Source organism: Neoarius graeffei, chromosome 25, assembly GCF_027579695.1.
Source record: "Neoarius graeffei isolate fNeoGra1 chromosome 25, fNeoGra1.pri, whole genome shotgun sequence".
Lineage (NCBI taxonomy): Eukaryota > Metazoa > Chordata > Actinopteri > Siluriformes > Ariidae > Neoarius > Neoarius graeffei.
The window spans coordinates 32,640,794-32,667,514 of NC_083593.1; the positions used below are offsets into that span (position 1 = coordinate 32,640,794).

A 26,721-nucleotide genomic window follows, 5' to 3' on the forward strand; every position below is an offset into this window, starting at 1 on the left:
AAACACTCGACCAAACTGAAGGCATTGACTAAAACCTCAGATGGATGTCTGAATATTATATTGAGGCACTGTGAGAAAAATGATGGTGGAGGATTTCCAAAAGAAAGTGAAGTGAAATACTGAACTGGATTCAGGCAGTTTGGCCAATGATTCATTTTTTTTTTTTAACAGATACGATGTGAACAATGTGAATAAAAAAAAGGCAAAGATCATCAGCAGCCATGTCTGGAAAAAGTAGCAGGTGAAATTCAGGACAAAATGATAAAAGAAAAAAAATGGAATCAAATAAAGAACATAGGACATGAGAAGAAGAAACTTCCACTGCTGCCAGAGAAGATTCCTACATGGAGCAGGGAAAGAGAGAGAGGCGGGGGGAGGCGAGAGGAGATGCCGTCTAAATGAAGTACTCCTTCTTTTCCTCTGTGTGTGCGTGGTTACCATCTGCGTTGATAATAGCTGTATCGGCATCGGGGGCATCGTCTGCTCCTTTGGCCTCGTTTGTCAAATATGTACCTGTCCCGGTAACACAGGCATTGTTTAAATTCAACAAATTTAATGATCCATTCATTTTTTGGCATAGCATATCACTTTAAAAAAAATATTCAATTCATCATACATACACTATATGGCCAAAAGTTTGTGGACACCCGACCATCACACCCATATGCACTTTTTGAACATCCCATTCCAAATTATTCCCCCTTTCCTATCATAACCTCCACTAGTTTGAGAAGGATTTCAACTAGATTTTGGAGTGTGGACATTGGGATTTATGCTCATTCAGCCACAAGAGCATTAGTGGTGTCGGGCACTGATATCAGGCGAGGAGACCTGGGGTGCAGTCAGCATCCATTTCATACCAAATGTGTTCAATGGGATTGAGGTCAAGGCTCTGTGGAGACCATTCGAGTTCTTCCACTACAGCCTCAGCAAACCGTATTCATGGACTTTGCTTTGTGCGCAGGGGCATTGTCGTGTTGGAACAGGTTTAGGTCTCTTAGTTGCAAAGGGAAATTGTAATGCAACAGTATATAAAGGCATCTTATACAATTGTGTGCTTCCAATTTTGTGGCAACAGTTTGAGGAAGGAACGCATAGGGGTGTGATGGTCAGGTGTCCACAATAATATACACAGTGTACACACAGCACATGCGTTAATATTGCTGATACTATGTCATATTTTTCATGTTCCTGTATGTAATATTTTTTCCTATCATTTACACCTGTCTTGCTGCGTCTGGAAAGGTTGGGCCATATAGTGGTTTTTTTTCTAATTTATTTACAAAAAAATTTACTGAATCTTAAAGATTTAAATATTTGTGGAATTAAAAAAAAGTGTGTGTATATATATATATATATATATATATATATATATATATATATATATATACACACATACATACATACATACAGGTATATATATATATATATATATATATATATATATATATATATATATATATATATATATATATATATATATATAGGGGATTTTACCTTTATGTCGTGCCAGATATCGGCCCAGGACGATGATTAAGCATAGAGTGACAAAGACAACAACGGCCACTACTCCACCAATCAGAGCATGATCTGGACCATGCTGTCCCAAAGCATTAGGATCTAGAGAGAGAGAGAGAGAGAGAGAGAGAGAGAAGCATTTTAGAGTGAAGAAATGGAAACACAATTAGCCAGAAGAAAGGGAATTATTTATAATTCCCGAAGAGCAAAGCTCTAAGCTAACAAATGCAAATACTGAAATAAATGCATGAACATTTAAGCAAGTGAATAAAAAGAGATACTCTCTTATCCATACACTGAAAACACAGAATAAAGCAAATGTTATTTACTCCTCTGATAGATTCTGCACTATATCTTTTTGTTCTCACTTTGCACTGGCCAAGCTTGTGTTACGAGTTGAAAGTAGGATTTGGATTTGAAATGACAATGAATGAAAAGAACAGCACTCTCACACTCATCTCTGTGTATTAGGGCTTTAGAGAATGAGCAAACTCAAACAGAGAAAACACAAGAATAATAATATCTTTAACAAGTACAAGGTCAACTGATTGTGACAAGGCGAGTACATACCCAGATAGAGACAGCTCTAACCATGTAACATTAATGATAATTATAAAGCAGAGCAAGACCTGCTGTATAAAAGTGACAGACTGAACACACTATGCATAAAAACTCAGTGTCTTGTAACACTAGTTGAATGCTCTTGGTGCAATGCAGACTAGTTTTTTTTTTAATTCCTCAAAGTGTACAGTGGAACAGATTGTTTGCTTTTTAATTCATATCCTATTTATTATAATATTTTATTTTATGCAGGTTATGTCTTGAAGTAACTGCTTGGATAGAGATAGTAACTATTTACATCTACACACACACACACACACACACACACACACACACACACACACACACACACACACACACACCAACATCTCTGTCACACGTAACTGTCATTACTAGATGGACATATTTCCTGCTACAATTATTCTATCTCTCAAAGCTCTCAAATTATTTCTGAAGTTGAAAAAGATACAGATAAAAAAAACCCAACAATACTGATGATATTATGATGATATTATTATTAACAACAACATTAATAATAATAATAATAAGATAGAAACTGGGGGCTGCACGGTGGTGTAGTGGTTAGTGCTGTCGCCTCACAGCAAGAAGGTCCGGGTTCGAGCCCCGTGGCCAGCGAAAGCCTTTCTGTGTGGAGTTTGCATGTTCTCCCCGTGTCCGCATGGGTTTCCTCCGGGTGCTCCGGTTTCCCCCACAGTCCAAAGACATGCAGGTTAGGTTAACTGGTGACTCTAAATTGACCGTAGGTGTGAATGTGAGTGTGAATGGTTGTCTGTGTCTATGTGTCAGCCCTGTGATGACGTGGCGACTTGTCCAGGGTGTACCCCGCCTCTCGCCCGTAGTCAGCTGGGATAGGCTCCAGCTTGCCTGCGACCCTGTAGAACAGGATAAAGCGGCTAGAGATAATGAGATAAGATGAGATAGAAACTGTGACTAAAGTCACAATAATTTGCGCTAGATGACCTTTGGCAATTGCAGGTCAAGGAAAAGTTGCGCCCTGCCACCATGAACAAAATAAAAAAAAAAAGATTGAAAAAATCACGAATATTGACAGAGTTATAAGTGATTGAAAAAAGCCCATTTTTCATGGATCATTCCAGATCAGTGATCTGGATCAGCATCAAAAGTCATAGCAACATAAGTCATAGCCCAGAGGTATTCTTCATGTGAAATTTGGTGATGATTGGTTGAAACCTGAGGGAGAAATAGCGTCCTAAAAAACATTAGGATAATAATAATAATAATAATAATAATAATAACTACATAGATACTGTGACTAAAGTCACAGTGACTTGCGCTAGCTCTAATAAACCGGGATGTTTGTTTACTGTACCCCATAGATCTGGAACGGTAAGAGATAGAGAATAACGCTTAGTGAGGGAAAAAGTCAGTTTTTCATGGATCATTCCAGTTCGATGATCCAGACCAGCACCAAAAGTCATAGCAACGTAATTCAGCCCAGAGGTATTCTTCATGTGAAATTTGGAGATGACTGGTTGAAAACTGAGGGAGATATAGCGTCCTAAAAAACATTAGGATAATAATAATAATAATCAGTGCTTTAAGTGGGCCGGTACGCACCGGTACGGAGTACCGGCACTTATCAATTTTAGCCCCTAGCATACTGGGACTTTTTACGGCGTACCGGCACTTCTCATGAGCTCATCGTACTCTGTCTAGAAAGTTCTATTTCTCTCCTTGCGATTTGTGATCATACTCTTCCTGTATGCTCACGCATATCAATATCTCTCCTCCAATCGTGTCCTCTGCCCTCCGGCACCGTGTTTGACCATAGGGCTGCCATAGACCGTATACAGTCTGTGTGTTTGACAGTGGAGGAGGACAGAGGATGGAGGAGACGAGAGGAGGAGGGATATTGAAGTGTCGCTAGGTCTCACGAACGTTGAGTGCTGCTGAACATTAGCGTGAGTTTGAGTTACTGGGCGGTCATTGTGGTAGTCTCTGGTTCTGCGGTTGGTCTGAGGTAATTTAGTTTAATTTAGGGAGAACTGGACATACAACATGGTGATGAAGATGTGCTGCGCTTGTGTGACAGATTAGAAGTGGAGAGGAGAAGTAGTGTACAAAGGTTTCGTGAGTACAAGGAGCTGCGGGGATCCCAGACACCAGAAGCACTGAAGCCTCTGCTAAAAGCTGTCCACACTATTGCCGTTTCAACTAGTGAATGTGAGCGTGCCTTCAGTTGCATGAATAATAGTCTAACTGACAAAAGAAACTCCCTCGCTGTTCCAAGACTTTCAAACCTGATGTTTTTGAAATGTAATGGGCCGCCATTACAACAATTCGTTCCACAAAGTTATGTGTCGTCATGGCTGGCGAAGGGGAGATGAAGCGCAGAAGAAAGAGGATGTGAAGCTCCAAGCCACTCAATGAAAAATGACCCCAAGTCCTGCTGGAGCCTTTTCTAATTGCCGGTAGGTTTAGATATAATCACAACTGTATAGTCACAACCTCCTTTGACACATCTGTACAATATAATGTAAACTGTAATAACAACACTGCCATTTCTCTTGTGTGTGTGTCCACAGCGAACAAACAGTTCCAGTTTTCTACCTGTTGCCTTGCTTAATGGACAATGGACATCCTGTGCAGGACTTGAGTTTGTGTGTAAGTATGTGGATATCTTGTTCATCCATAATGGCATGTTTTAGGTCCACCCAAATGTGTGAATTTGCCCAGCTAAGTTACACACCACAATCAAATAATTAAGGTCTAAAGTAATTCAGGTCTAAAATATTTGAGTCTCTGTCTACTGTTGTGTTATGATAGACACAATCTCAGGAGTATGTCATGTAGTCTGATTGATTTACTTGTCAACTGCATAGCTTACTTCTCCAATGTTCTCCATGACATGGACTGTCTACATCTTTCATCTCTGTATTTCTCTCATGTGTGTCCACAGTTCCCTTGTGCATCAGCCTGAGGTTCTCCCCCCCGATGACCTCCCTTGGGCCAATATCCAAATGAACAAGATAAACATAAATTATCTGGAAATGTGAAAGCTCAATAAAAAACAAACTTTTATTTTGTAAAATTATTTGTAAAATGTAAAAATTATTTAAATATTACTTGGTCTGCTGTTACTGTCACCCACCGCGTAATTTACCTGGCAACAGTCGAATAATGTGAGTACCGGCACTTATTTTTTCCCACTTAAAGCACTACTACTACTACTACTACTACTACTACTACTACTACTACTAATAATAATAATAATCTCATTATCTGTAGCCGCTTTATCCTGTTCTACAGGGTCGCAGGCAAGCTGGAGCCTATCCCAGCTGACTACGGGTGAAAGGCGGGGTACACTCTGGACAAGTCGCCAGGTCATCACAGGGCTGACACATAGACACAGACAACCATTCACACTCACATTCACACCTACGGTCAATTAATAATAATAAAATAGAAAGATCCTGAGTGAGAATAACAATTTGAGCCAGCGCTGCTAGCGCAAATTAATAATAATAGAAGACGAAGAAGAGAAGAAATGCTATAACGACTGACCTTGCGGAGGCAACTGTGGTATTATTATAATGGCACCCTTAAAAATGAAGGATTTTTTTAACTACAAAGAACTATTTCTATACATAATCTAAGTGTAGAAAAGCTAGCAATATTCTCAGCCACCATAAAAGCATCCACTAATGCGAGTCTTTATCAGTGCTCATGATAAAACAGGTGTAAAATATCAATTCAATCGCCCATGTACAACAGTGTGGCTGAGGAATGAAGGCTGGTTATAAATGGGAGTTATTATCACAGTAGGAAGCTATTAAGAATAAAACTCAAAGATGTAGCTGCATTACATTCATCTTGCTCTTTCACATTCTCTATCTCTGTCCTTTTTTTTAAAAAAAATTCATATTTCCCTCCCAGTTTGGCAATTTGCCAATTCATGCCAACTGCCAACAGAGTGAAGGCTAACATGTGCTTACTCTGAGACATGTGAAGCAGTTTTTCGAACCTCTGCCCACGCTACGCCACACGGCAACACAAGATACTCAGAGTAAAGTGCTTGACGGCACTGTTCTGCATTCTCACACACATCCATGATTGATTAGCATCACTTTCAAGTCAATTCAATTTTATTTGTATAGCGCTTTTAACTATGGACATTGTCTTGAAGCAGCTTTCCAGAAATACCCCCAGAGGTGATGGTGCCCAGTTAAAAATCCCTGAAACAATATGAGATTCAACCAGAGAGAAAAGGGAATTACAAATAAGGTTTTTGCGATTGCAAATAAGTTCCCTTCTCTGACTCTGACTGACAGGTGATAGTAACATTCTGCCTTCTACACAAAGTGCAGAGCCAAATTCTCTTGAACCCTTGGCTATGGAAGGCTGTGGCATTACTAGCTCTTTCCTCAACGTCTGCTGTGATGTAAAATAGCGTCCATAGTGTGTATGTCCTCCTACCTACAGAAACCCACTTTGTCATATCAGATAACATCCATCTCAAGGGCACATACACCTGCGTTAAAATCATTCTCACATCCCCATGTTTCAGAGCGATATTCCAGTAGTGACGAGGATAGGGACAAGCACCTCGTGCATATGCTTCGGGGTTGTCATAATTGGATAGCTTCAGTGCTTGCTCTATTTATATCAGCAGCCAATGAGGCCAGCGTGATGAGAGCCTTCCTGGGGCAAGTCTATTGACATGGCAAACTCTTTGTGGAGCCCAGCAGATGATAACGATATGAAAAGTAATTTCAACAGCTGACCAGATTGATATGACCAACGCAGGGCATTTCATTATGTCCTGCTCTGTTTAGGGGAATTGGCTGTTAAAGCAGGAAATGTGCTAGTTTAATATATGAATCTCCACCTCCGCACCTGTCCGTCTGTGTCTGACTGGTTAAACCAATCAGTGATCTCATTCATAGCTATAGTGGGCTTGGCTTAGCTGTGAAAAGGAGGCAACGAAGCATTCTTCTTCCTCTTGAACATACTATTCTTCAATAATGTATGTTTAATAATGGTCTAACACTGATGTAAATTTATATGCAAATCTCCCCTTCATATGCATTTAACATTCTGGCCTACGTACATGAAAAAATGGGACATGATGAAGCCACGATATTGAGACATGCACTTTTAATGCATCGGACATTAACGTTCAATTTCCTAAAGCTGTAGCTTATCATGCAAACTATACCTATTACCACCTACTATATGTGCTCTATACCACGAGTTGGTCTAGTGGTTAGCGTGTCCACCCACCTCTCGACCGGGAGATTGTGAATTCTAGCTGTGGGAGGAGCATACCAAAGACCATTATCAAAATGGTACCTACTACCATCTGGTGAGGCATGCCACAATGCAGATGTGAGTAGGGAGTCAAACACTCGTGGTTACCAGAGGACCAGCCCCCCCACTGTAACCCTAGCTATGGAATAGGCAAGAGGCTGAGGGCTATGGAAATGGAGATTGGCACCGCCTAATGCGCTAAGTGCCTGATTAGTACTTGCACAGGAGACTGTCTGGGAAGATCAGGTCCTGTGCGCCATGTGAACTGCAGTGAAATGGAAAATACATGTTCCACAACAAAAGCTGAACAAGACCATCAATTCACGGTGTAGCTCACTCCGGCCCAAATCTGGGTAGAAGTTATATGCACCCTAGGTACCCCTACCTTCATGGCAGAAAGAATCAAAATCGGTGAAGAATTGAGGGAGAAGAAGCGATTTGTGTGGAAACTGCTTGTTAGGGCTTAATTACTCCATATCTTCATCATTAATTGCAATTGTGCAAATTTGGGTAGAAGCTACTGTATATGCACCCCAGGCAGACCCACCTTCTCGCCAAAAAGAATACAAATCAGTGAAGAATTGAGAGAGAAGTGATTTTTGTGAAATGTGGATGGACGCCAGACAGACGACGGACAACACATGATGGCATAAGCTCATCGCATGTTGGCTGGATGAACTAACAAGTAAGTGTTTAAGTGTCTAGAGAAAAAGTCAAGCCGTGCCAGTATCCCAATTGTGCTGGAAAACCACAGACCTTGAGTTACATGCATACCCAAAAATTATATGTGGTTTTGGAAGACAGACCAAATTTTACACAAAACTGATCATTGCTAATTGTTCAATGACTTTACTAAATGGAAAAGACTGTGTAATGAGAGAAGAGAGAAAAGGACTTTGCATGTTGCCATGTACCTTGCAAATAAACTGTATGCTTAGACTTCAATTTTGTACAAAACATGCAAGGTTTTTCAGGCACAGAAAGTCCTAGGTCTCTCTGTCTCTACATGACTATGTGACTGTATGTTTTATAAGTTGAATAAATTTAACTGTGAAGTTCTGACAGGGACTCTTTACCAATGGCATGTCAAAAGATGTGGAAGCTTCCATTCCAGTAGGACGACACCAGTGGCGAACTAAAACATGCTAATGGGAACCAAAACATCAGAGTGGTGAGAACCTGAGCCACCATTTTACTGTCTTCCTAGTGGGAGAGTTCAAGGTTAAGATAAATATTTATGCCACTTTGTAATTCAGCACCTGAAAAGGAAGGATTGTGCTATCTAGGATTACCTGTGCAGTCGTCCAGGATTAACATTGCATTCGGATGAATGCTGCAGTTAGAAACGTATACACATGAATAAGCGGTGTGTGTGTGTGAGAGTATCCCTGTGCTGATCTTCTTTCCTTAGGTGAGATATCGAGTGTTTTTGATGAGAAAGTACTGAGCCACAGAGCTTCACCTCCTGAGCACAATAAAACTCTTATTAACATGCAGAAAGGGACACTCCCATTCTCCCTCTGATCAACACTCTGATGCACGTCTATAAACTCTCAGGTGACCAGTGATGTGTTACTCGATATAAGGGTATAGAGGAACACGGTTGGCTGTATGCAGTCAAAACACCACCTTATCTCTGTTTAAAAGTCAATGCAAAAGTCAAAGTGAAATCTAACATTTCTGGCATATCTGCTGTTGCCTATATAAAATATGTGCACACAATGCAGTAAATCAGTAAGCAGGATTGTGTTGGTTTGACTCTTTCATCTGAATGTTATATCAGGGCAGCAGAGACTAAACTAACAAAAGCACCGGGATGGAAGTTCATGAGTTCATCTGGATTAATTATTATTTGATTTAACAAGCTTCCATCTGTGGGACCATAAACCCAGCAGGATAGCAGTATGAGTCAAAGCCCTCTGACTACAGTTCAGTCAAAGCCTGCTGTATCGAATGCTGTGCTCGGATTCATACATTGTTTTAGAAAATGACTACACATACAGTATAAACACTTTTAAACAGTTTGTAGTGCAGTATTTAGGGCAGCAACGCTTTAAGTTGGTGATTTAAGCTCAAAAGTTATGTCTATATAGAGCACTAGTCAAAATTTTGGACACACCTTCTACTTCAATAGGTTTCCCTTTATTTTTATTAATTAAAATGCTATTCATGTCTTAAAGTAATGATGGATGTTGTTTCTCTTTACTTAGTTGAGTGTTTTTGTTGACATAATATGGATTACTACAGTTGTGAAATAGGGCTATATACTGTATTTTTATTATTTACTATTTACTCTTTGATTTCAAACGCATTAAAAAGGCAAGAAATTGCACTAGTTAACTTTTGACAAGGCAAACCTGTTAATTGAAAAGCATTCCAGGTGACGACCTGGACATGAAGCTGGTTAAGATGATGTCAATAGTGTGTAAAGCATCATCAAGGTAAACGGGGGCTACTTTGAAGAATCTAAAATATGAAAGACATTTTATTTTTTTAGACACTTTTTTGTTTACCACATAATTCCATATCTGTTCCATATGTTATTTCATGGGGCGGCACGGTGGTGTAGTGGTTAGCACTGTCACCTCACAGCAAGAAGGTCTGGGTTCGAGCCCCATGGCCGGCGAGGGCCATTCTGTGCGGAGTTTGCATGTTCTCCCCGTGTCCGCGTGGGTTTCCTCTGGGTGCTCCGGTTTCCCCCACAGTCCAAAGACATGCAGGTTAGGTTAACTGGTGACTCTAAATTGACCGTAGGTGTGAATGTGAGTGTGAATGGTTGTCTGTGTCTATGTGTCAGCCCTGTGATGACCTGGCGACTTGTCCAGGGTGTACCCCGCCTTTCGCCTGTAGTCAGCTGGGATAGGCTCCAGCTTGCCTGCGACCCTGTAGAACAGGATAAAGCGGCTAGAGATAATAAAATGAGATAAGAAAAAAACATGAATGAGAAGGGGGGGGCGGAGTGGGTCCAAATTTTTGACTGGTACTTTACACAGAAAGAAACTATGTGAAACTGTGAAATATATGTGAAATATGTGAAAACATATTTCTGAGGCTGCCAGATTTTTCTTAGGTTTTTTTTAGGACACTTAGTAGAAGTGGTTGAGATAGGGTTTTTCAAATAGCATCTAGACCACTGGTTTAAATACAAGCATTTGCCTTTCAAAACAAACAAACAAACAAACAAACAAAAAACCCACCTGTGATAGAAAATGCAGACTGAAAAAGCAGTGGTTTTTTTCATGTCAAATTAAATATGTAACATAAAAGCAAGATACAAGATTACAGTGAAAAATAAAAGATGAATGTATTTGAATGAGAAGATGGAAAGCATTAAAACAGACACGTAATAGGATAATTAATAGTACAGTGTCTTGCAAAAGTATTCATCCTCCTTGGTGTTTGTCCCATTTTGTTGCATTACAAGCTGGAATTAAAATGGATTTTTGGAGGGTTAGCACCATCTGATTTACACAACATGCCTACCACTTTAAAGGTGCACATTGTTTTATTGTGACACAAACAATAATTAAGATGAAAAAAAAAACAGTAATCTGGAGTGTGCATAAATATTCACCCCCTTTCGTATGAAACTCCTAAATAAGAGCTGGTCCAACCAATTCACTTCATAAGTCACAAAATTAGTTGATTAAGATCCACCTGTGTGCAATCAAAGTGTCACATGATCTGTCACATGATGTCTGTATAAATCAAGCTGTTCTGGAAGGACCCTGACTCTGCAACGCTACTAAACAAGCAACATGAAAACCAAGGAGCCTCCAAACAGGTCAGAGACAAAGTTGTGGAGAAGTATAGATCAGGGTTGGGTTATAAAAAATATCCCAAACTTTGAATATCCCAGGGAGCACCATTAAATCCATTATAGCAAAATGGAAAGAATATGCCACTACTACAAACTTCACAAGAGAAGGCCGCCCACCAAAACTCACAGAGCAGGCAAGGAGGGCATTAATCAGAGATGCAACAAAGACACCAAAAATAACACTGAAGGAGCTGCAAAGTGTGCACAGTGGAGATGGGAGTATCTGTCCATAGCACACTTTAAGCTGGACACTCCACAGAGTGGGGCTTTATGGAAAAGTGGCCAGAAAAAAGTAATTGCTGAAGAAAACACATTTGGAGTTTGCCCAGCAGCATGTGGCAGACTCCCCAAACACATGGAAGAAGATTCTCTGGTAAAATGAGACTAAAATTTATCTTTTTGGCCATCATGGGAAATGCCATGTGTGGCGAAAACCCAACACCCTGAGAACACCATTCCTACAGTGAAGCATGGTGGTGGCAGCATCATGCTGTGGGGATATTTTTCATCTGCAGGGACAGGAAAGCTGGTCAGGACTGAAGGAAAGATAGATGGCACTAAATACAGGGCAATTCTGGAAGAAAACCTGTTTGAGTCAGCCAGAGGTTTGAGAGTGGGACGAAGTTTCATGTTCCAGCAGAACAATGACCCTAAACATACTGCTAAGGGCCTCTGCATGCTCTTACGACAAGGCTTTCGCAGATAGCTTTTCGCAGACAGTTGTAATTTATCGTTGAGCGGGGAGTAATAGGCATGCACGATGTTATTCACCGTCACAACGCAAGGCGGCGCGAAGTCGCAAAATCACTAGGAGTAGTTGGTGGGTGTGGTTAGTGGAGTGTTTATCCTCCGGTTACTTATAATGACTAGAACTGGAGTCGTATAGATGTATGTACTTCCTCACTTCCTCGATCAACCGCTCTTCGTGCTGCTCCATCTTCGCTCGTGTTTTTAAAAATGGCGGTAGTGAAAACAAACCAAACCGGGAAAGTAGGGAAGCGGAAGTGTGTGTACAGCGGATGTAGAGTGGCCCAATCAGAGCCCTCTTGTCTGCGACGCTGTCTGCAAGGCTTCTGCGGTGGTCACAATTTTTGGGAGGTGCGCGCAGAGCGTCTGCAAAGGGGGGGGCTATGCAGACGCCATCTGCGACGCCATCTGCGACGCCATCTGCGAGGACTGGGTTGTCAGCATAAATTGGCCTTAAAGCTACACTGGAGCGGTTTAAAAGGAAACATTTAAATGTCTTGGAATGACCTAATCAAAGCCCAGACCTCAATCCAATTGAGAATCTGTGGCATAACTTGAAGATTGCTGTACACCAATGCAACCCATCTAACTTGAAGGAGATGGATCAGTTTTGCCTTGAGGAATGGGCAAAAATCCCAGTGGCTAGATGTGCTAAGCTAATAGAGACATACCCCAAAGGACTTGCAGCTGTAATTGCAGCAAAAGGTGGCTCTACAAAGTATTGACTTTTTTTTGGGGGGGGGGGGGGGGGGAGGGGGAGTTGAATACCTGTGCACACTCCAGATTTCTTTTTTTTTTTCATCTTAATTATTGTTTGTGTCACAATAAAACAACAATGTGCACCTTTAAAGTGGCAGGCGTGTTATGCAAATCAAATGGTGCTAACCCCCCCAAAATTCATTTTAATTCCAGCATGTAATGCTACAAAACAGGACAAACACAAAGGGGGATGAATACTTTTGCAAGACACTGTATATTACTGCATAAATTGTTGCAATTTAATAACATGGATTCCACCCTCATTATTCGGCAGCTTATAAAATAGCATCGATCCAATCCATCCTATTATTTTACGCTTTATTTTTTTCTCTATCGTACTGAGTTACTTTTGCATGTATTTTTTCCCCCGCGTTCAAATAGGTAATAGTGATGAAACATACAGTACATAATTATTATCAAACAGCCCATGGATATGTACTCCCTCATGCCATGCCCGTTGAAGACAAACATGCAGTGTATCACTGGAATAAATAAATAAAATAAACAAAAGTAGACTGACATTTCAGAAGAAACAAGAGAGGACAGAAGAAATTAGTAGACGTGCATTTAATCAACTCATTATGTCCAATTTTTGGTGGAGGTTTGACAGTGTGTATTTAATGTGAAGAGGTAACACTGGGATCGAAGAGGCCTACGGGATGTTATTTGTATTCCACACTAACATGTGAGTCATCAGAGGGATTTAACATCTGAGGAATCTGAGATCATACACTCTTTATCCACTCCCCCAAATAAAATGAAAGACCGACGGATATGAACACAGAGAAAAATAAACTAGTGCTAGTCACTGGAGTGATTTACATGTCAGAGAAAATCAGACATTGATTTTAAAATGAATACATGCATCAGGGACCATGCTGTCCCTCTAGCTGCTTTAATTAGATCTTCATCATAGTTTATAGTCTTTAAAAATCATGCATAATCTAAAAAGAATTTGAAAAAATGTTTTAACCTAGCACCAAACACCAAATGCTATCTTTATGATTCTAGTCTGGGGGTGTTTTAACCAATGTAATCACTCGGCATGACTGTCAGTGATAGCTGGTGTCAATCTACTGTCAGAAAAAAAAATCAGCCCCAGACACTATCTCATCAATCTCTATTCCTTATAAAATGATATCTTTAAGATCCTGGTTATTAGAATGATAAGACAGGAAAGGTCCAAAGAAACATTAAATCATCACTTTTAAATAAAACGACATTGTCAAATTCCAAACAAGATGACACACTGACGAAATTAAGGTTGAAAATGTTGGGTTCATTCCAGACAATGACTTAAATTGACTCCTGCTGTTAAAACATAATGGATGGAAGGACTATGTCCTAATTTCTATTCAGCTGTAAGTTTTAACGATTTCTCTTTTTCATCCTTTGTCTATTTAAATTGTGGCTATAATTCTTAGAACTATGTGACTTAATCTGGGAGGTCATCAGTAAGTATACTGTAGGATTTTGCAAAGACCTTTGCATTACATTTTAATTCCCCTTGTGCTCCACTGCGTTTGGAACAATGGGCAGACACAGCATTCAGTATGGCTGTCTCCATAATAATCTTCCCTGGAGAGACACGGCAGCCAACTGTGCCTTACATATTTTGAAACAAAGCTGTTTTTTTTTTGCATTGTCCTTTTATGGAACCTCGGAGGAGCCGTTTTTCCCCCCACTGTGCCACTTTATTCTGCCCTTCTGTCAAGAACAGTGGAAAACTCAACTAAATCAATACACAGCTAAAAATCCTTAATTCCTTACTGAGGATAAAAGCATTACATTTTCAAAGGTGTACTCTGAGTTACTTGACCTCTCTTATTTTCTTTAGGAAGCCTGTTCACTCTGAGAAATCACTCAAATCCACAGAGTGAAGTCAAAGCTGCTTGTGTTTAAGCTGCAGACTGAGTGCAAAGTCTCACTGACCAGTCAGCACAGGACCTCTGTACAGGACACCATATGCATGATATTGATAGCAATCAGGAAAGTTTGAAAAAAGTAGGCAGTAATCGTCATTTAAACTCGTTTTTGTGCAATATTTCGTGCTCACCTGAGCTCTAGAGATAGCAGAGAAAAGGAGGACAAGGCACCATGTAGAGTCCTAATTGGATGAGCAAAGCTCTCCAAGGTGAGCCATTCTGCCAGCCACTGAGGAACAAAACGCTTGAACTTGCAAATGGTGCTCGGAGGATTCCTCATTTATTTGCGTCTCACTGGGAGCAGAGCCCATGAACAAGGGCATGTCCAACCTGCTGCTGTCAGCCCATTACACCCCTGTTGAGCATGCATGCTGTGTGCTCACTGAATATCTGCTCAGTGCATGAACATGCATATGTTTCAGCCTTATTTGGAGATGGAACACTGACCATGCGGAAACTGTTTGATTTAATCACTGAAGCCCAACATTAATGTCTGAAAACTGCATCAGCATAACACCAACAAAATTCCTCCTGTCAGTCTCAGGTCACTTTGACTGATGGGGTTTTCTCTACCATAGCCTGTAATTTTTACATTTCTTAATAAGAAATGGCATGGTGGTGCAGCGGTTTTGTCCCCAGGTCCTTGGTTTGGTCCAGAGCTTGGGTTATTGTCTGTGCGGAGGTTCTGTGCATGTTCTCCTTGAGTCTGTGTGAGTTTCTTCTGGTTTCCTTTCACCTCTGTGAGTATGATAAATTGCCCCCTGGTGTATGTACACTCACCGGCCACTTTATTAGGAACACTTGTACACCTGCCGTTTTATACAGTTCGCTAAGAAGCCAGTCCCTTGACAGCAGCACAATGCATAAAATCATGCAGATACAAATCAAGAGCTTCAGTTAAAGGGGAACTGAAGTCATATTTAAACTTGCTTTATTTCTTAATTAACGTGTTATTCAATTACGTTTTCGGTTTTAGTAACCTTATATCGTGACTCGTATTGGCAACTAACTGCAATTAAATATTATACTTATTGACCTATTCGGTTTTTAGCCATGTTGAATTTAGTTCATTTGGTCCACGTCAGGCATCGTTTAGCCGCGTGATCTTCACGAGACTTGTGCAAGACTTCAAAACATGAAGTGTCAGCCAGGTGTCAATGCCACCATTTTGAAAACTGTTTCCCAAACGAAATATTGCACAAAAACGAGTTTAAATGACGATTACTGCCTACTTTTTCCAAACTTTCCTGATTGTTATCAAAACAAACAAAATTTCCGGCTTGATCACATCAGCATTTGAAAGAGGGCGTGCACGTCTTTTGACAACATTGGCAGAAATCACTTTGATTTCCGCTGTACGTTTTACTTCCGTCCTACGATGTCTCGCACAGGTCTCAAAGAATCTTGTTTATGGCCATTGCTTTGACATATGGACTGATATATTACATAGCATATTTCAAACACTCATAACTTGCTATAGCAGTGACAAAATAGCTATCAAAAATGCATTCCTATATTTAATAAAATGAGATAAATAGAATTTTGATAATAAAAAGTTGCCTTCAGTTCTCCTTTAATGTTCACTTCAAACATCACAATGGAAAATTTGTGATCTCTGTGACTTTCACTGTAGCATGGGTGTTGGTGCCAGATGGACTGGTTTGAGGATTTCAGAAACTGGCGATCTCCTGGGGTTTTCACACCAACAGTTTCTAGAGTTTACACAGAATGGTGCGAGAAACAAGAAAAACATTTAGTGAGTGACAGTTCTGTGGGTGGAAACAAATGCCTTGTTGATAAGAGAGGTCAGAGGAGAATGGCCAGATTGGTTCAAGCTGCCAGGAAGGATATAGCAAGTCATAGCAACTCTTTACAACCATGGTGAGCAGAAAAGCATCTCAGCATAGAATAACAGAAGACCACATTGGGTTTCACTCCTGCCAGCCAAGAACAGGAATCTTAGAATCAAGAACAAGTTTCTATTAAAGTGGCTGGTGAGTGTATAGTATATGTGTGTGTGTGTGTGTGTGTGTGTGTGTGTGTACTGCTAGGGTTGACTTTACAGTTAAGTCTGTAATCAAGCTGTTTGTCTTCCAAATAGCAAGTATTGTAAAAGGAAAACCTATGCGTCCGAGTCATCCCAGGTTCTGTAGTATCTGTAATTTTTACTTTGATTGGACAATGTTTACTTAGCATATTTATTTCTAGTTTCTCCAAAGTCATTTTCAAAAATCAGTGCCTGGGAAAGTAATCTACCTAGTTCATGTTTCTCAAACCTGCTACCGCTGTTACTGTTTTTCAGATGTGCCTTCTCAGTCACTATTGATGACATGTTGTTGATGTTTCAACCAAATGTATTGAAATCAATTAGCCTCAGTGCACAAAAAAAATCTAGGGCCACTTCACTACTGTATCTCCAGTCTGGGTGAGATAGAAATCAGAGTCTGTCTCTACTTCATACCATTCTGTATATTTTTAGTTACGATTGGCCAAAATCCAAAATAATAAACTTTAAGTCATTTTTAACAGCAAATAGGACAATGTGGATGAAAAAAAAGCCCACAAAACTACTTTATTCATATTTTTATGTAATTTTCCCTTTAAAGAGAGCAAGGGCTTAGCTATTTAACCATTTAAATGATATGTTGTATTTACATATACATTCATGTGAAAAGAAAGTACACCCTCTTCCAGTTACATGGTTTTACCAATAAAGACATAACAAAAAAAAAAATCATCTGATCCGTACCAGGTCCTAAAATTATGCAAATCTAACCTCCGGTGTAAAGCAACACACAACAGATTCCATCATGTCATTATTTATTCAACTAAAATTACGTGAAACTGCAGAATGTATGTGTGAAAAAGTAAGTACACCCCATGATTCAATAGCTTGCAGAACCACCTTTTACAGCAATAACTTGGAGCAATCATTTTCTGTATGATTTTATCAGTCTCTTACATTGTTGTGGAGGAATTTTGGCCCACTCTTCTTTACAACGTTGCTTCAGTTCGTTCATGTTTGAGGGCATTTGTTTATGCACAGCTCTCTTAAGGTCCTGCCACAGCATGTCAATTGGGTTGAGGTCTGGACTTTGACTTGACCATTCCAACACCTTGATTCTTTTCTTTTTCAGCCATTCTGCTGTAGATTTGCTGGTGTGCTTGGGATCATTGTCCTGTTACATAACCCAATTGTGGCCAAGCTTTAGCTGTTGGACAGATGGCCTTGCATTTGCCTCTAGAATACTTTCGTATACAGAGGAGTTCGTGGTTGACTCAATCAGTGCGTTTACATGGACATAGAGAAAATCGAATTTCTGCCGTAGCTCGACTGAAATCGAAGTTCTAAATGCCATGGAAACACCTTAGCTCGGCTGAAATCGAACCAAACTGGATTTCTCGTAATCGAGCTACGCAACCTAGATTATGTGATTGTAGCCGAGCTACTTAGTGCATGTAAACCCTATCGAGCTACGTAGTCGAGCTACTTACTTCAGCACTGCCCCTTCCGGAAGTGACGAGACCACAAGCAGGAAACACAACAGCCTCGGTCGGCATGACAACAGTAGTAGAAACATGCACTTCTGGAGCAATGAGGAGATAGAGTTCATGCTCATTCAGCTTAAGGAGTTGAATATATATATATATATATATATATATATATATATATATATATATATATATATATTCGATATATATATCGATGTTGCTGTCCTCGTCATCGTTCTTCTTGTGAACACGGAACTGATAACTTTGTTTATACTCTTGAATAGCTCTTCTTCATGACGACAACCGGAAGTGTACCAACATAATGGAGCGTGTAGCGCCACCTGTGGCTCGGGTGCACAATGTACCTCACACAATAGCTCGATTTCCTTGTGTGCATGTAGGATTGGATTTCTCTGGCACCCCTGCTGGGACCCTTGGCTCGATTACCGACAGTAGCTCAATTTGGATGTGCATGTAAATGCACTGAATGACTGCAAGGTGCCCAGGCCCTGTAGATGCAAAACAAGCCCAAATCATCACCCCTCCACCACCGTGCTTGATGGTTGATATGTGTTTGTGCTGATATGCTGTGTTTGGTTTTCACCAAATACTGCGCTGTGCATTTTGGCCAAACATTTCCACTTTGGTCTCATCTGTCCAAAGGACATTGTTCCAGAAGGTTTGTGGCTTGTTCAGATGCATCTTTGCAAACCTAAGCCATGCTGCCATGTTCTTTTTAGATAGAAGAGGCTTTCTTCTGGCAACCCTTCCAAACAAGCCATACTTGCACAGCCTTTTTCTAATTGTACTGTCATGAACTTTAACATTTAACATGCTAACTGTGGCCTGTAGGGTACTAGATGTAGTTCTTGGGTTTTTTGCAATTTCTCTGAGCATTGCACAGTCTGACCTTGGAGTAAATTTGCTGAGACGTCCACTCCTGGGAAGATTGGCAACTGTCTTGAATGGTTTCCACTTCTGAATAATCTTCCTCACAGTAGAATGATGGATTTCAAATTGTTTGGAAATGGCCTTATAACCCTTCCCAGACTGATGTGCAGCAACAATTGCTTCTCTAAGGCTACATCCACACGACAACGGCAACGAGATGTTATTTAAAAAAATATCGCGTCCAAATGGACAACGATAAGTAAAACATCAGGTCCATATGGCAATGCAACGCTTGCTGAAAACGATGCAATACACATGCCACACCTCTAGGGGCGCTGTAAGACGGTCCCTTTGGAGACACCAGAACAATAGAAGAAGTAAGGACGCATGCGCATAAACTATTATGCGCAAGACTTCATATTAGCCACAAAGTCAGAAAAATCTGTTCGTAAAATTACATTATAATGACCAAATACAATGAAAAGTATTTTTCCAGTCTCACCTGTGAAAGGTAATCCCATGTGATCTTGTTTGAACGGTAAACCTGTTGGTACAGTTAAACGCAGCACATGAATGAGGCATCTTTATTCTCCGCTTTGACCCATCCAATATGGCGGCGAGGATGACGTATGATTCTACGCGGAAGGCGGCGTCTTTAATGGTCCGGAATAAATTGAATGCTACACATTGATGGATTAATTTGTTCTTCTACGCCCTTTTTGAGGAATGTATTGTAGGACTTAAACCAACATCTGAAGAGGTGAGATCGCTCCTTTTTTTCCCTATTTTTGCTGGCGGGATTGACTCTGCCTTAAGGGCTATTCTCTCTCTCTCTCTCTCTCTCTCTCTCTCTCTCTCTCGCTTTGCACCATTACACAATAAATATTCACAGTGAAAATATTTTATAAGCGCGTTTCATGAACCAAGTTATAGGATTTGTTGACAACTCGCATCGAGTTCGTTACACTTCTACCCGGCGTGAAGCACTCACAGTCATGTGGTTGTGACATCATCGTAAACAAATCCGTTCTACTCATCCAGACGACTTTGCAACGGCAACGTTGCCAGATCTTTCCACTCTGGAACCCGTTCTCAAAAGATTGCGTTTTGGGGCACCCAAAATGCCGGTGCCGTGTGGACGCCAGGCCGAAACGATAAACAATTGTATCGGATTCACCTGAATCCATTGCCGTGTGGACAGGGCCTAAGATCATTGCTGATATCTTTCCTCCTTGGCATTGTGTTAACATACACCCGAGTGCTCCAGACCAGCAAACTGCCAAAACTTCTGCTTTTCAAGAGGTGGCCACACTGGCTGATGATCAATTAATCAAATTCATTTGATCAGCAACACCTGGCTGCTAATTGCCTTCATAATTTCTATGGAAGCAGTAAGGGTGTACTTAATTTTTCACACACTGCTACTGCATTTTTGGCTTATTTTGTGTTAAATAAGTAATGACAGGGTGAATATGTCATGTGTTATTGGTCATCTGAGGTTGTATTTGCCTAATTTTAAGACCTGGTAAAGACCAGATGATTTTTTATTATGTCCTGACACTTAAAACCTGGACTTGAAAGAGGGTGTACTTTCTTTTTCGCATGACTGTACAATATACACAAAGTAAAATAACAACCAATGCACCAGGCAGCAGGATGAACTCCATTCAAATTTACACAGCAATCTGATGACCCACTGGCGCTCTCGAATCAGCCCAAAGTCTGTAGTTGCACAGGGAACAAATTACATCCTTTTCACGCTAAAATTTGAAGCAGCAATTATTTAAAGGCAATTGGGATTTTATTTGCCAGCAGAATGGTAGATTGATGAGGTTAACAAACATGGGCTGCACCAGGAAGGGGCTTGGGGGTGTTGTAGCGTCCCCTGGAATAGCCATAACACCTCCTTAGCACCCCCAAGAAATGTCTATGGTTTGCTAAGAATTTTTAATGTGGGAATACTAAAATGTGTAATTTGAAAAATAAACAAATACATTAATAAAACAAACTGATTATTGATTATTTTTAGACTAAAAAACAGAAAGCCAACACAGGTGATCTGATTCAGCGCAGCACACATTGAACCTTTGACCTTAATTTCACGTCCTGTTAGCCAGAACACTTTTTTTTTTGTAAATTAGCATTCGTGATGCATTAGTAATATCACAATGGATCTTTTCATCTCATCTCATTATCTCTAGCCGCTTTATGCCCTACGTCTGGTCGGAGTCTCATCACATCGCTCCTGTGGAGGACGGCCCCATATGGACAGTTGAAAGTCACACTTGGAAGATGCTCTGGACGCTTACGGTAATGCTTTTATGGCTAAGGACTACAGTTGACTTGCTAACTTTAGGACTGCAGTTGTCATGAACAGTTTTGCACTCAAGTTTCCATCAATGAAGAGTTTATAACATCAACGAAACTGACTTCATGTTAAAACTGTTAAAAATGTTATAATCACGTTGTCTGTTATCACCCAAATGAGGATGGGTTCCCTTTTGAGTCTGGTTCCTCTCGAGGTTTCTTCCTCATGCTGTCTGAGGGAGTTTTTCCTTACCACCGTCTCCACAGGCTTGCTCATTGGCGATAGATTAGGGATAAAATTAGCTCATGTTTAAAGTCGTTCAAATTCTGTAAAGCTGCTTTACGACAATGTCTACTGTTAAAAGTGCTATAAAAATAAACTTGACTTGACTTAAATTCATAAACGTCCATGTGTGGCGACTCAATCAACAAACACATTGTTTTGTTATTAAGATATCGAATGGTAAGTGTATGATGTTTTTCCTCTGTGAATGATAAATTTAATGTGTTTGGCAGTTGAGGCACAAATTCTGGTTCCTTATACCGTAGTTATCTCTGTGTAATGCTCATTTTTATAACATTAGGTCTATGGAACGGAATACTGTTGATTCATTAGTTGAGATGTTGGAACCTGATAACATGAGTTTATGATCTCAGAACCTGAGGCTGAAATGTGCACAGACCTCTGTGTCTGGCGCTGCTCCTTGTGTGCAAGCCCTGGCCATGACATAATTGTGTGAAATTTTATATTCAGAGGTGTGTTTACGTAAGCAGCACTCTGAACCTTACATCCCTATCCAGTGAACTAAGTATCTCGCCTTGAGTTTAACACAGAGTAGCATTGTAACTGAGCAGGGACTGTGTATGTGTGTGAGTGTGTGTGAAATTAGAAGGGCAGTCAGAAAGCTCAGACCTCCAGCAAGGCCAAATGCTGCAACGTTAGTGAAAGTGAAATAAATTAATCAAGCTGCCCTGCGAGTTGAATCCTCTTCAAAATTGAATGGTTTCTTCTTTTGCCCAAATTACACTTTTTCACCAAGTTTCATGAAAATCAGGCTGATAGTTTTTGCATAATCCTGCTTACAAACAAACAAACAGACCGAAAGCATAACCTCCCTGGCAGAGATAATTAAACTGTGTCACAATGGGAAACCGGCACAATGGGAAACCCTAAATTTCAGAGCACCCTCACTGAAAAGTCAAGCAATCCCATAGCACAAACAAAAGAAAATCTCTGGCACTGCCCCTGTTAACAAAAGAAATAAGTCCTATTATTAAAGCGCTCTGTTTGCATAGAACTGTCACTTTGCTATTGCATACAGACTGTAAATAGCTAAAAATACTTGTACTGCAGTTTCATAAGCTCTTCCTTATAGCTATAGTACTGTGCTAAAGTCTTAGGCACATGCAATGAACTGCTGTAGAGCAAAGATACCTTCAGAAATAATGAAAGTAAATGTTTTTACGTAAAAAAAAATACCATAAAGATCAGTAAGCAGTAATGCATGAAAAAAGTCAATGTTTGGTGTGAGACGACCCTTTGCTTAAAAAAAAGTAGTCTCAGGTACAATGAGTGCAGTTTTATAAGGAAATGAGCTGTAGGTTTTACTGAGCATCTTGCAGAACCAGCCACAGTTCTTCTGGACACTTTGACTGTCACGCTCGCTTCTTAATTTTGCAGCAAAACCCATTATAACTTCATTATGTTTTTGTCTGAAAAGTGGTCTGTTCTGTAATATTCTGCTTTCTTTACTGACATACAAAATTTTTCTGTAACGTTTAATTTTGTACTGGAAAACTATGTTTGGAAATCTAAAGTGGTTTTGTACTGGTTCCATAATGCAGAAGTCATAAAATAAAAATCTATAGCAAGAGTTTGTACATAATAATAATAATAATAATAATAATAATAATGGCGGCACGGTGGTGTAGTGGTTAGCGCTGTCGCCTCACAGCAAGAAGGTCCTGGGTTCGAGCCCCGGGGCCGGCGAGGGCCTTTCTGTGCGGAGTTTGCATGTTCTCCCCGTGTCCGCATGGGTTTCCTCCGGGTGCTCCGGTTTCCCCCACAGTCCAAAGACATGCAGGTTAGGTTAACTGGTGACTCTAAATTGACCGTAGGTGTGAATGTGAGTGTGAATGGTTGTCTGTGTCTATGTGTCAGCCCTGTGATGACCTGGCGACTTGTCCAGGGTGTACCCCGCCTTTCGCCCGTAGTCAGCTGGGATAGGCTCCAGCTTGCCTGTGACCCTGTAGAAGGATAAAGCGGCTTGAGATAATGAGATGAGATGAGATAATAATAATAATAATAATAAGGTGCCTGGACTCCTGCAAAGTACCGTATGCCATCCAGAAGGGGGGGGACATTGCATGGCAAAAAAAAAAAAATCTAGCACCAAATTTGGCAACTTGAAATAAAGTTGTGTTGCAATTACACAGCTTTTGGATTGTGCTTTGTTTTCCTCCCATATTTTCTACCCTATTATGTCCCTGCCTAATGAGCCCGAAGCCTGCCCTCCCTGAATGAGATGGATTTGTGCTTTGTCTTTTGCCCACCCTGAGACAAAAGGCATGACCAATCACTATGTCTGTGGAAGTGCCTCAGTGGGATGATAACACAGTGGGGGTGTGCGATAGGGCGGACACGCACTGATTGTGAAAAGTGAGCTGTAAATATTTTTAAAAATTTCCTGAAACCCAAGAACTTTATTCAACCTTTCAGCTTCATAAGGTCACGGCTAATTTGCAAGCCATAAAAATGCATTTGGCAGATTTAACGCGGATGAGAGCTGCTCTGATGACATCGTTTGGGCTCGGCGCTTCTGTGCGGAAGAGTTATTATGCTCATTAAGCCCGACTGCCCGCTGCTGAAATCCCACCATTGATCGCAGACGCTGAGATGGGCGGCTAATGCACCAAGGGAAATAAGTGCAGTTAACACTCTAGACCTTTTATGGTACAGCAGCTATAAAGGGCTGCTTGGCTATGCAGGCTAGAGACTGGTAGACTGAATGAAATGGCTCAAATGGTATAACATGCCTGAGAAGGATCTTCTTTAAGTAAAAAGAACTTCTGCTTAACATGACAACAGCAGAGAGACAGATAGTTTCGAGTGAAATGATGCAATATCAGTTGCCGTAAGGAATTTCTCTCAGTGCGTGTCCACAGTCTGATGCAAACCAGCTGCCAAACCCGCAGAGTTTCAGGGTTAGCTGGATGCCATTCTGCTTGCTGCACTGAGCCTCTTGTGCAGCTCAATAAATAGGAAGACTTTCAAATAACCTTAGGCAGAGGCCAAAGGGAGAACATGTAATATCTGTTATAAATCACATGAAACTATATACAGAATATATTAAGCTTAAAATAGTAAAAAAAACAAAATAATGAGATACCATTGAGATTTTTTTTTCTGCGCATTGATACAAGTTCTGTTACGTATTTCTACATATCAGAGAAGCTGGAAGCCAAAAGTGAGCATTGTAAGAGAGATAGTTTGGACAGGTATCCTTGACTTACAAGTGACGTCAAAGCAAAATAGAAACCCAGATGTCGGCCATGTTGGTGGATATACAAATGTGAGTCAAGCGACATTCCATACAAAACATAGTCACACGTGCACAGCTCTCTTTGTTTTTCCACTGCTTTAAGCATTCTTTTAGCTATGCCATATCTTTGTGCTGAAAATAGTTGTGGTCACAACAGTATTCGTGACTGTGGCACATTCCGATTTTTCAGAATTCCATCTGTGATTCGGAAAGAGGGCGAGGAAACTCTGAGGCTTAGTACGGAGAGGAGACAAGCACGGCTGAACAACATCGGCAGGACTGATCTAACAGAGGCTAAAACCAAAACAGCTCGTGTTTCCAGTAATCATTTTATCTCAGGTGAGATTCAAAAGCTTTCTCAGTAATATCATGGAAGAATTTTATTTTGTGTTGCTAGAATTTTGCTATAAAATGAGTGCTCTCTTGTTGAGCGTTCTCCTAGAAGCACCAGCAAAATTACACATTAGAAACAATCCAGACTAGTCACCCACTCAGAAAATGGGCTACGTTTCGTCCAAAGTCAGACTTGATTCTTCGGCAGCCAAACCAGATAGAACGTGATCTCTAGGGACTCGATGGTTGGTAGAATCGTCTTATTTTCAGAAAAGGCTGACTTTTTAAAATAATATGGGTCAGAACAACACCTATCTATCTTCTCTTTGTATTGAATCTTCACTCGACCATTCAAATTGTGGTAATACTGAGAAAATTCAGCGTTGTTTACAGACACGCTTCAGTGGCTGCCATCCTAGTTGCTTTGTATATCCACCATCATGGTGGATGCTCATGACGTAGCACATTTTGATCACGTGGTTGCAAGTCATCTATAAGAGTATGTGTCACCCCAGCCTGTGTTATTATACCTCCCTACCAGCAGAAGTCTCCCTCCTAAGAGTTCTAGATTACCTTTTCCTGGTTACGTCCTGTTTTGAGAGCATATAAAGCCTAGAGTGTTTTCCAAAACTCTAACTGCTATGCACTTGATTTCTTGATCCAACTTCCTTCAGCCTGTGACTCAGAAATCAATTTGTTGTCCACCATCTTTAAGCTTTAGTCGGATAAATCAAGGAGCAAGGACGGCTTCTAGACTGAGGATGCACCGATACAGTGCATTTTTGTTATAGAGCGTGACATCCCCCATTTCTCCCAAATAATTTCACAAAATGATACAACAATATGAAACACAAATACTAAATTAATATTCTTTATTAACTAAGTAGCAGAGGGGAACCATCAGGGCCTTCTAGGTCTTCAGAGAAGGCCCAAACATATCAGCATTTCAAATATTACATTTAATTTCTTTCATTCTTTCATAATTTCATTATAATTATTCTCTTCTAATTCTAATTTGGCCTCATTTTCTATCAAATTTGTTTCAGAAATGAAAGGGTTACAATCCTGAAAACATTAAAATAGAGTTATCCAATAAGGTTTTTTTTTTTTTGTCTCTAGGCTGAGAAGAGTTTAGCACTGGCTCACTCATTGGTTAGGACTTCATTGCTGGGACAGAAGGCCATGGCAGTGTATGTTTATATAGGAAGTGACAGATGAATTAACCAATCAAATTTTGATTTATAGTGGGAGGGACCAAAAATTGATCGCTCTTGGCTTTCTCAAAGGCCAATGTGAGCTTAACCGCAAGTTGGCGCCGTCAGTGAAGTAACCTTCCAGCTGGTGTAGTGTTCATCAGTAGTGTTAGCGAATGCTAATAAAGCAGTCAAGCCAGTGCTCTTAAGTAGCACAGTGCAAGTAGCACAGGCTAACCGAGAAACTAAGATTTCTGTCATCAGACTCTTCTTCCACGCACGCTCACCACAGTATTTGTCACTCAGACTTATGTATGCATTTCCCTATGTAATTTACTTCG

At 40.4% G+C, this 26,721-nt stretch overlaps 1 protein-coding gene across 2 annotated transcripts in view; it reads right to left on the reverse strand.

The window, feature by feature from the left end:
* Positions 1–247: 247 nt before the first annotated feature.
* Positions 248–26,721, reverse strand: part of cadm2a (cell adhesion molecule 2a) — a 901,104-nt gene continuing 874,630 nt past the window's right edge. For both annotated transcript variants that reach the window (XM_060908168.1, XM_060908167.1), the window contains exons 10-11: positions 1,498–1,620; positions 248–513 (exon numbers count right to left, since the gene is read on the reverse strand). In XM_060908168.1, coding sequence (XP_060764151.1) covers positions 395–513; positions 1,498–1,620 — 242 coding nt within the window. In that variant the 3' untranslated portion in view covers positions 248–394. The remainder of the gene's footprint in view (positions 514–1,497; positions 1,621–26,721) is intronic.